General features: G+C 41.2%; 1 protein-coding gene across 1 annotated transcript; it reads right to left on the reverse strand.

Annotated features, from left to right (window-relative positions):
• Positions 1-268: 268 nt before the first annotated feature.
• LOC143263457 (uncharacterized) lies at positions 269-5,503 on the reverse strand. The gene is made up of 3 exons (XM_076528417.1): positions 4,519-5,503; positions 3,609-3,804; positions 269-3,542 (listed from the first exon to the last, which is right to left on the reverse strand). Exons 1-3 carry the CDS (start codon positions 5,501-5,503, stop codon positions 269-271), a joined length of 4,455 nt encoding a protein of 1,484 aa, XP_076384532.1.
• Between the last annotated feature and the right edge of the window lie 6,964 nt (positions 5,504-12,467).

Genomic DNA, 12,467 nt, shown 5'->3' on the forward strand with positions numbered 1-12,467 from the left:
ACATAGAAAGGAACATAACATAACATAGGCGTAAATTAGAACGAAAAATTCGAAAATCGATATACAATGATGCAAAAGAAGAAAATACGAAACATTCTTAAAACGCGTAAAACTAATGACTATAAATGCGCATAATATGTTACTACTACGGGTCACATCGTGACATGAGTCGAGGTCTGTCATAAAACTGACCTACTAGGACGGCAAACATACAAATAACACTGATAACAAACGAAACGCTGTACAAATGAAAGATCAAAGATTAAAATTAAGATTTTTCGGGTTCGATCGGTAAAGGTGCGAGGTGTCGAATGTTGCGCTTGTACGCGCCGTTAGCTGTGCGCACAGTTACCGCGCGTATTACGTCGTCCTTGCCTGGGTGAACTTCGACGACCCTTCCAAGAGTCCATTGTAGCGGTGGCAAGTTGTCGTCCCTTAACACGACAATCGTCCCTTCCTTGATGTAATGCGAGCCCCTTGTCCATTTGGCTCGTACATTTAGGTGGTTAATATATTCCTTGTGCCACCGGCTCCAAAAGTCCTGTTTAATCTTTTGGATGTGTTGCCAGGTGGACAGCCGATTGGTAACTGTTTTGGTGAAATCGGCTTCTGGTACGCTCGTTATTATACCGCCAATTAAAAAATGACCGGGAGTCAGGGCGGATAGGTCATTAGGGTCAGAAGAAAGGGGTGTCAAGGGACGTGAATTTAGGACTGCCTCGATTTCGGTTGTAAAGGTCGCAAACTGCTCAAAGGTAAATAACTCGTCGCCGACAACACGACGTAGGTGATGTTTGAATGATTTCACCACTGCCTCCCACAATCCCCCGAAATGAGGAGACAGTGGAGGCATGAAGTGCCACGTGATCTTTCTTTCTACGACATATTGACGGATTTCTTCTTGTTCGCTTAAAGATCGAAGTAAATCCACCATTTCATTATTCGCACCGACAAAATTCGTTCCGTTGTCCGAGTAAATGTTCCGACAAATGCCGCGCCGTGCAATAAAACGTTTCAATGCTGCCAAAAAGGCTTCCGAGCTCATGTCGCTGACGACTTCCAAATGCACGGCCTTTGTCGCGAAGCAGACGAAGACGGTAACATAAATTTTAACACGGTTACGGTTGCGGTATCGTCGCTCCTTTATATAAAAGGGACCGCAACAATCGACTCCGACATTCGTGAATGGTCGGGATTCTAAAACTCTAGCGGCAGGCAGGTTCCCCATGACATAATTAGTCATCGGAGGATTGCATCGAAAACATTTTACACATTGGCGGATGATTTTTCGTGTTATGTTTTTCCCATCGATGGGCCAATACAATTGACGAACGAGGTACAGAGTCGCTGTCAAACCCGAATGATGATTTTGCACGTGAGATTCGCGAATGATGAGATCGGTTACGTGACTACTTCTTGGGAGGAGAATCGGATGCATTTGTTCAAACGGTAAATTTGAATTTTGCAAACGACCTCCAACACGTAAAATGCCTCTTTCGTCGATAAATGGGGATAATGGCAGCAACTTGCTCCTTGAATTTAATTGTTTATCTGTCTTTAAATCGCGCAATTCTTGAGCGAACGATTGTTGCTGAGTAAATAAAATAATTTTTTCTTTCGCGCGTTGCAATTCCTTGACAGAAAGGTGTCCGGTAACTCGGGGTTTTGATATGAAGCGTAGACAATAAGCGATGACTCTGGTTAAACGACGGATACACGAATATTTATCGATAATTTCCCAAGGTTCTACGATTGTGGAGACTAGACACGTGAGTTTTCGTAGCTCCGGTAAAACTTCTGGAATTTCGAAATGCGAATTTGGCCAAAATGTTTCGTCTAACTTCAGCCACGAGGGCCCATAACGCCAGAGACTGCTTGCCATGAAAATTTTAACGCTGCACCCACGTGAAAGTAAATCGGCGGGATTATCGATCGATCGAATATGTCGCCATGCCTTAATATCAGTGCTTTCCTGAATATCTGTAACCCGGTTTGCGACGAAAGTCTTTAATGTATTCGGAGACCGTTGTAGCCAATGAAGAACAATTGTAGAGTCCGTCCACAATACGGTAGAGTGGATCTCCTTTCTGATTATTTGTTTAACATTGGTAAACAGTTCGGCAAGTAATTTAGCTCCGCATAACTCTAATCGCGCTAAACTAATGGTTTTTAGCGGAGCTACGCGGGATTTGGCACAAATCAAATGAACTGCAATGTTTCCAGACATGGATATAGTGCGTAAATAAATGTTGGCTCCGTATGCGCGCTCACTGGCGTCGCAAAAACCATGGATTTCGATTCGTTTGACCTCGTGTTGTGAAATGTGCCGTGCAAAAGCGAAATCCTTCAATAACCTTAATTGCGCTTGGTAATTAGACCATTCGGTTTGGATGTCGGCAGGTAAGGATTCGTCCCAATCTAGCCGCAGTTGCCACAGACGTTGCATGAGTATTTTCGCGCTTACTGTTACGGGTCCAAGGAGCCCTAACGGATCAAATATTTTTGCAATAGTTGAAAGGATTGTTCGTTTGGTATGCGTTTGTCTGTTATCGATAGATACGGTATATCTAATTGAATCGTCGCGTGGACTCCAGATCACGCCGAGGGTCTTAACGGATTCATCGCCGAAATATTTCGGATGAATTTGATCTTCCGATAGCCCTGATAACAAATTTGGGTCGTTTGATACCCATTGTCGAATATTGAGTCCCCCCTTTTTTAGCAAATTAATAATACCGTTACGTAATTTAAGGGCTTCGCGGAATGTTGCAGCACCGGTCAAAAGATCATCAACGTAAATGTCCCTTTTAACGACCTCGGATGCCGCGGGATAATTGTCCGATTCGTCGTTTGCCAATTGGTGTAAAGACCGGATTGCCAAATATGGGGCTGAAGCTACACCGAAAGTGACCGTCTTAAGCTCGTAGGTCGAAATTTCGTTTTTGTCGTTCCGCCAAAGAATCCGTTGATACGGACGATCTTCGGGACGAATGAGAAATTGACGATACATCTTCTCAATATCGCCGGTTAGCACGTATGCATGACTTCGAAATCTTAACAACAAAGAGAAGAGGTCATCCTGAATCGTCGGACCAACTTCGAGCGCATCATTCAAGGAGATGCCGGTGTCCGATTTAGCCGACGCATCGAACACAACTCGACATTTCGTCGTCGAGCTGGTGGATTTGATGACGGCGTGATGCGGTAGATAAAAACCGAAAGAATTGTCGGGTGATTCTATTTGTGTCATGTGACCTAACGCGATGTATTCGTTTATAATCGCGGTGTATTCTGTCTTTAGATCGGGACTTCGAGCGAGTCTGCGTTCTAAAGACATAAATCGGTTTAATGCTTGTGTTCGGGATTCGCCGATGTCTCGCTTCTTCTGATTGAACGGAAGCGCGACAACGTATCTCCCGGAATGTTCGCGTGCAACGGTACGGATAAAATGAGACTCTACTTCATTTTCACTTGCCGACAAGTGGTGTTGTTGTGGTCCCACTTCGATTTCCCAAAACTTCCTAAGATCGAAGTCAACCGTGCTAAGGAAAGTTTGTGGGTTTCCGAAAGAAACAGTGGGGGCGCTCCCCCCGATGACCCATCCGAACTAGGTTTTTTGTAAAATCAAATCTGGTTTTCCCTTCGATTGAATCTGCAGTTGACCAATACTGAAACTAGCTAATGTTGGTCCTGTTCCAATCAACATATCCACAAGGGAAGGCTTGTGAAAATGTGGATCCGCGAGAACAATATTCGGAGGAACTTGTAGTTTATTGCGATTTATTTGGCGGTCTGGCGTGTGTCCTGCGATACGCGGTATGATAAAAAAATCGAGAGTCCGGGAAAATTGATTTAATCGGGAGACAACCTTGACCTTTACAATCCGATTCGCAACTGTTTGAAGCTCATTCAACGCATCGATATTCACCATTTGTATGTGAGTGGGCAACCTTAATTTTGCTGCAAACTCTTCAGTTATTAAATTCGCGTTCGAACATGTGTCTAATAGCGCGCGACATTCGATAGGTTTTTGTTGGTGGTCTAATGCGCGTACGACTGCAGTCGTTAACAGTCCGTGAGTAGCCCCGTCTGTCATTAGCGTCTGATGAATTTCGAATTTGGTCGGAATATCGATGTGGTTGGGTTGACGTCATTCTTGGTCATTTAATTGTGGATCCGATCGAGCGTTGATCTTCTCCAAAGGTGCGTGCGCATGTTTATGCAATCGCGAATTGTGTTTTAAGTTGCAAAATTGGCATTTCCGTAATCTGCATTTTTCCGCTGAATGATTGGGCAACAGGCAGTTTAGGCATAATTTCGCATTTTTCACGGCTTCGATACGCTTTTCTACATTCATGTCTAGAAAATGAGGACATTGATACGTGCGATGCCCTTCATTTTTACAAAAAGAGCAGAGCCATACTCGCGCCTGAGTTGCAAGAGCGATCCGGCGTTGAAATTTCGGTGACAAAGGAGGTGAATTTCGCGATCGCGTTTGTCGAATATACTGATTTTCACGTTTGTTTGCAGGGCGAGACGACATATTTATAGACGGTTTGTTCATACATGCGATCGATGCATAATCCTGCGATTGGTGGGAGGCATTATGCAAATGTTTAAATATATCGTTCACTTTCGGAACTTCTGTGTCGATTAACGTATGCTCCCACGCCTTTCGCGTTTCGTCTCCCATACGAGAAATGACAATGCTGGTTAAGATATCATTCGCTATATCTTCCCATGTTCTGCCTAAGGCTTCCAACGATCGAATATGAAGTTGCATATGCCGAACTAATTCTCGAATCGCGTCAGAAGAGTCATTTTTCATAAATGGGGTTTCCCGTAATAACGTCGCATGGCGCAAAACTAATACGCGTTGGTTGTTGTATATTTCCGTTAAATGATTCCATACCACGTCGTAATTTTCTTCGCTTATTGTAAATGCTTCTATCGATTCCTTGGCCTCCCCGGTTAACGACAAAGTGAGATACGTTAATTTTTGAATCTTACTCAGACCCTTGTCTGAATCGATCATCGATAAAAATGCGTCGCGGAAAGTTACCCATTTCTCTATTCTTCCGTCGAATTTTGGTAGGTTGATATTTGGTAGATTCACCGAAATTTTATTCGCGGTTATTTTAGGTTCGGATAAATTAACATTTTCATCATTACCGTTAGGTTTGATTGACAGCGACTCTTGGAGCTCGAGAGCTGCCGCAAGAGCTTCGTCATACGCGTTACTTATTTCTTCGCGCTCTAATTCTACGACATCATAGTCTTCGGTTAAAATACCCAATTCGTCTTGGTTGTCGTTAAATTTTTGAAAAAGAGATCGGATTCGAGTTATTCGTTCTTGTAATTTAATACTTTCTCTTTTCGATTCTGTAAATGACTCGACAAATTTACTTAATGAAGTAATTTGAGCCTTAAAGTAACTTCGATTCTGTTTAATTACACGACTTTGTCTTTCAACGGCCTTGTCGGTCTTCTCGATATGTGCCATTTTTATTCCGAAATTCGAGACAGGGGAACGAACGGATTAATAGGAAATTTAATTGGCGTGAAAATTAAAACGAGCCTACCTTCGCCGATGCCGTCGTCCACGGAGTTGTCCCTGGTCACGATAATGCAGGAACGTCTCTGGAGCTTCGGAGGTTGACTGCTGTTTGCCTTCGTTGAATTTCCAAGGAATGTCTCGTGTATGTGGTTGAACCGACACTAGACTTGCACTCCAATTACGCCACTGGATCCGGCTCGAAGGACCATGTTTTATGTCGTGCCGAGGATATTAAAAGTTCTTCGATTCAACAATAACAAATTTGTTGAATAATGTTTATCCTGCACTTGTCGCCGGCCGATTTACCTTTGGGCGACTGTTTCAAGGATCCGTGGTTGGCAGTGTTGGTCGGTTTAACAAATCGAATGGTTGTGAATCGTCTCTATCGTCTCTATCGTCTCTGCGTCTCAGTGGTCTCTACCGTCTGGTGGTTTTCTACCGTCTCGTCGTTTTCTACCGTCTCGTCATGCTGCGTCGGAGTATCGTCCCTTTATCGCCTCGCGGAATGTCTCGATAAGGCCCCGTTTGGGGGAAACGTCATCCCCATTCGCCGATTGACTTGAGGGAAGGGAATTTTCTCGTCCGATCCCCTCTTCGGCGGAGGACGCGAGCCCACCCTCAAGTCAATGGTGGGAAACCCCCAAAACGTGCCGAAAACGGCTGACAATTCCGGAGGGAGACGTTACCCCGAAACAGCATGACGACGTGGGCCCGAACGGCCCGATAAGGCTTTATGGCCCTTGGCCTGGCGACGGTCCCGAAGGCCTTATGGCCCTTGGCCTGGCGACGGTCCCGAAGGCTTTATGGCCCTTGGCCTGGCGACGGTCCCGAAGGCTTTATGGCCCTTGGCCTGGCGACGGTCCCGAAGGCTTTATGGCCCTTGGCCTGGCGACGGTCCCGAAGGCTCAAGGGGGCGACCGCTTTCTCGAAACCGTACACATGATTTAGCTTCAACTGCATTCGACACAAACGAGTTAGCTTCAAATCCATTCGAAACACAATATTTAGCGTCAAATCAATGCGAAGTAGAAGACAGAGCTTCAAATCCATGCGATACAAATGGTTTAGCTTCAACTGCATTCGAAACAAACGAGGTAGCTTCAAATCCGTGCGAAACACATGATTTAGGTTCAAATCAATGCGATGTAGAAGGTTTAGCTTCAAATCCATGCAATCTAGAAGGTTTGGCTTCAAATCCATGCGAAACACATGATTTAGGTTCAAATCAATGCGATGTAGAAGGTTTAGCTTCAAATCCATGCAGAACACGTGATTTAGCTTCCTATTAATGCGAAGTAGAATGCTTAGCTTCAGTTCTATACGAAACAAATGATTTAGCTTCAAATCAATGCGAAGTACAAGGCTTAGCTTCAAATCCATGCGAAACAAATGGTTTAGCTACAAATACTTGTGATATACATTATTTAGCTACAACTGCATGCGAAACAAACGAGTTAGCTTCAAATCTACGCGAAACACATGAATTGGTTCAAATGAATGCGATGTAGAAGGTTTAGCTTCAAATCCAAGCGAAACACATGATTTAGCTTCAAATACTTGCTATATATGTGATGTAGATTCAACTGCAGGCGAAATGGACGAGTTAGCTTCAAATCCATGCGAAACACATGATTTAGCTGCAAATCAATGCGTTGTAGGAGGTTTAGCGTCAAATCCATGCGATACACTAGATTAAGCTTCAAATCAATGCGATGTAGAAGGTTTAGCTTCAAATCCAAGCGAAACACATGATTCAGCTGCAAATCAATGCGATGTAGAAGGTTTAGATTCAAATCCATGCCAAACACATGATTTAGCTTCAAATCCATGGGATGTAGAAGGTTTAGCTTCAAATCCATGCGAAACACATTATTTAGGTGTAAATCTGTGCGAAGTAGAAGGCTCAGGTTCAAAGCCATGCGATTTAAATGGTTCATCTTCAAATACTTGTGAAAGACATGATTTAGCTTCAATTGCATGCGAAACAAACGAGTTAGCTTCAAATCCATACGAAACACATGATTTAGCTTCAAATCAATGCGAAGTAGAAGGTTTAGATTCAAATGCGTGCGGAACAAATGATTTTGGCATCAAATACTTGCGATATAAATGATATAGCTTCAAATGCAGGCGACACAAACGAGTTAGCTTCAAATCCATGCGAAACACATGATTTTGCTTCAAATCCAAGCGAAACACATGATTTATCTTCAAATCAATGCGATGTAAAAGGTTTAGCTTCAAATCTGTGCGAAACAAATGATTTAGCATCAAATACTTGCGATATAAGGGATATAGCTTCAGATGCTGGCGAAACGAACGAGTTTGCTTCAAATCCATACGAAACACATGATTTAGCTTCAAATCAATGCGAAGTAGAGGGTTTAGCTTCAAATCCGTGCGAAACAAATGATTTTGGCATCAAATACTTGCGATATAAGTGATATAGCTTCAAATGCAGGCGGAAAAAACGAGTTAGCTTCAAATCCATGCGAAAGACATGATTCAGCTTCAAATCAGTGCGTTCTAGGAGGCTTAGCATCAAAACCCATGCGAAACAAACGAGTTACCTTCAAATCCATGCGAAACACATGATTTAGCTTCAAATCAATACGATGTAGAAGGCTTAGCTTCAAATTCATGCGGGACGAAAGATTTAGCTTCAAATCCTTGCGAAACAAATGGTTTAGCTTCAAATACTTGTGATATACGTTATTTAGATTTAACTGCATGGGCAACGAACCAGTTAGCTTCAAATCCATGCGAAACACACGATTTAGCTGCAAATCAATGCGATGTAGAAGGTTTAGCTTCAAATCCATGCGATACACAAGATTTAGCCTCAAATCAATGCGATGTAGAAGGTTCAGCTTCAAATCCATGCGACACATATGATTTAGCTTCAAATACTTGCGATAAACATTATTAAGCTACAACTGCATGCGAAACAAACGAGATAGCTTCAAATCCATGCGAAATACATGATTTAGGTTCAAATCAATGCGATGTAGAAGGTTTAGCTTCAAATCCATACAAACCACGTGATTTAGCTTCCTATTAATGCGAAGTAGAAGGCTTAGCTTCAGTTCTATGCGAAACAAATGATTTAGCTTCAAATCAATGCGAAGTACAAGGCTTAGCTTCAAATCCATGTGAATCAAATGATTCAGCTACAAATACTTGTGATATACATTATTTAGCTACAACTGCATGCGAAACAAACGAGTTAGCTTCAAATCTACGCGAAACACATGAATTGGTTCAAATGAATGCGATGTAGAAGGTTTAGCTTCAAATCCAAGCGAAACACATGATTTAGCTTCAAATACTTGCGATATAAGTGATGTAGATTCAACTGCAGGCGAAATGAACGAGTTAGCTTCAAATCAATGCGAAACACATGAATTAGCTTCAAATCCATGGGATGTAGAATGTTTAGATTCAAATCCATGCGAAACACATTATTTAGGTGCAAATCAGTGCGAAGTAGAAGGCTCAGGTTCAAAGCCATGCGGTTTAAATGGTTCATCTTCAAATACTTGTGAAAGACATGATTTAGCATCAATTGCATGCGAAACAAACGAGTTAGCTTCAAATCCATACGAAACACATGATTTAGCTTCAAATCAATGCGAAGTAGAAGGTTTAGATTCAAATGCGTGCGAAACAAATGATTTTGGCATCAAATACTTGCGATATAAATGATATAGCTTCAAATGCAGGCGACACAAACGAGTTAGCTTCAAATCCATGCGAAACACATGATTTAGCTTCAAATCCAAGCGAAACACATGATTTATCTTCAAATCAATGCGATGTAAAAGGTTTAGCTTCATATCTGTGCGAAACAAATGATTTAGCATCAAATACTTGCGATATAAGGGATATAGCTTCAGATGCAGGCGAAACGAACGAGTTAGCTTCAAATCCATACGAAACACATGATTCAGCTTCAAATCAATGCGAAGTAGAAGGTTTAGATACAAATGCGTGCGAAACAAATGATTTTGGCATCAAATACTTGCGATATAAATGATATAGCTTCAAATGCAGGCGACACAAACGAGTTAGTTTCAAATCCATGCGAAACACATGATTTAGCTTCAAATCCAAGCGAAACACATGATTTATTTTCAAATCAATGCGATGTAAAAGGTTTAGCTTCAAATCTGTGCGAAACAAATGATTTAGCATCAAATACTTGCGATATAAGAGATATAGCTTCAGATGCAGGCGAAACGAACGAGTTTGCTTCAAATCCATACGAAACACATGATTTAGCTTCAAATCAATGCGAAGTAGAAGGTTTAGCTTCAAATCCGTGCGAAACAAATGATTTTGGCATCAAATACTTGCGATATAAGTGATATAGCTTCAATGCTGGCCAAACAAACGAGTTTGCTTCAAATCCATGAGAAACACATGATTTAGCTTCAAATCCATGCGAAACAAATGGTTGAGCTACAAATACTTGTGATAGACATGATTTAGCTTCAACTGCATTCGAAACAAACGAGTTACCTTCAAATCCACGCGAAACACATGATTTAGCTTCAAATCAGTGCGAAGTTGAAGGCTTAGCTTCAAATCCATGCGAATCTAATGGTTCGGCTTCAAATACTTGTGAAATGCATGATTTAGCTTCAACTGCATGCGAAACAACGAGTTACCTTCAAATCCACGCGAAACACATAATTTAGCTTCAAATCAATGCGAAGTAGCAGGTTTAGCTTGAAATCCATGCGAAACAAATGATTGAGGTTCCAATACTTACGATATAAGTGATATAGTTTCAAATGCAGGAGAAACGAACGAGTTAGCTTCAAATACATGCGAAATACATGATTTAGCTTCAAATCCAAGCGAAACACATGATTTATCTTCAAATCAATGCGATGTAAAAGGTTTAGCTTCATATCTGTGCGAAACAAATGATTTAGCATCAAATACTTGCGATATAAGGGATATAGCTTCAGATGCAGGCGAAACGAACGAGTTAGCTTCAAATCCATACGAAACACATGATTCAGTTTCAAATCAATGCGAAGTAGAAGGTTTAGATACAAATGCGTGCGAAACAAATGATTTTGGCATCAAATACTTGCGATATAAATGATATAGCTTCAAATGCAGGCGACACAAACGAGTTAGTTTCAAATCCATGCGAAACACATGATTTAGCTTCAAATCCAAGCGAAACACATGATTTATTTTCAAATCAATGCGATGTAAAAGGTTTAGCTTCAAATCTGTGCGAAACAAATGATTTAGCATCAAATACTTGCGATATAAGAGATATAGCTTCAGATGCAGGCGAAACGAACGAGTTTGCTTCAAATCCATACGAAACACATGATTTAGCTTCAAATCAATGCGAAGTAGAAGGTTTAGCTTCAAATCCGTGCGAAACAAATGATTTTGGCATCAAATACTTGCGATATAAGTGATATAGCTTCAATGCTGGCCAAACAAACGAGTTTGCTTCAAATCCATGAGAAACACATGATTTAGCTTCAAATCCATGCGAAACAAATGGTTGAGCTACAAATACTTGTGATAGACATGATTTAGCTTCAACTGCATTCGAAACAAACGAGTTACCTTCAAATCCACGCGAAACACATGATTTAGCTTCAAATCAGTGCGAAGTAGAAGGCTTAGCTTCAAATCCATGCGAATCTAAAGGTTCGGCTTCAATACTTGTGAAATGCATGATTTAGTTTCAACTGCATGCGAAACAACGAGTTACCTTCAAATCCACGCGAAACACATAATTTAGCTTCAAATCAATGCGAAGTAGCAGGCTTAGCTTGAAATCCATGCGAATCTAATGGTTCGGCTTCAAATACTTGTGAAATGCATGATTTAGCTTCAACTGCATGCAAAACAACGAGTTACCTTCAAATTCACGCGAAACACATAATTTAGCTTCAAATCAATGCGAAGTAGCAGGTTTAGCTTGAAATCCATGCGAAACAAATGATTGAGCTTCCAATACTTACGATATAAGTGATATAGTTTCAAATGCAGGAGAAACGAACGAGTTAGCTTCAAATCCATGCGAAACACATGATTTAGCTTCAAATCAATGCGATGTAGAAGGTTTAGCTTCAAATCCATGCAAAACACGTGATTTAGCTATTAATTAATGCAAAGTAGAAGGCTTAGCTTCAAATCCATGCGAAACAAATGGTTAGCTTCAAATACTTGTGATATACGTTATTTAGATTTAACTGCATGCGCAACGAACGAGTTAGCTTCAAATCCATGCGAAACACATGATTCAGCTGCAAATCAATGCTATGTAGAAGGCTTAGATTCAAATCCATGTAAAACACTTGATTTAGGATCCAATCAATGCGAAGTAGAAGGCTTAGCTTCAAATCCATGCGAAACAAATGCTTTAGCTTCAAATACTTGCGATATAAGTGATATAGCTTCAAATACAGGAGAAACAAACGAGTTAGCTTCAAATCCATGCAAAACACACGATTTAGCTTCAATTCAATGCCAAGTTGAAGGGGAAGCTTCAAATCCATGCGAATCAATTGTTTAGCTGCAAATACTTGTGATATACATGATTTAGTTTCAACTGCATTCGAAGCAAACGAGTTAGCTCCAAATCCACGCGAAACACATGATTTAACTCAAATCAGTGCGAAGTAGAAGGCTTAGCTTCAAATCCATGCGAATCTAATGGTTCGGCTTCAAATACGTGTGGAATGCATGATTTAGCTTCAACTGCATGCGAAACAACGAGTTACCTTCAAATTCACGCGAAACACATAATTCAGCTTCAAATCAATGCGAAGTAGCAGGTTTAGCTTCAAATCCATCCGAACACATGATTTAGCTTCAAATCAATGCGATGTAGAAGGTTTAGCTTCAAAACCAAGCGGAACACATATGA

The sequence above is a fragment of the Megalopta genalis genome, unplaced genomic scaffold (assembly GCF_051020955.1).
Source record: "Megalopta genalis isolate 19385.01 unplaced genomic scaffold, iyMegGena1_principal scaffold0624, whole genome shotgun sequence".
In the NCBI taxonomy this organism is placed as follows: domain Eukaryota; kingdom Metazoa; phylum Arthropoda; class Insecta; order Hymenoptera; family Halictidae; genus Megalopta; species Megalopta genalis.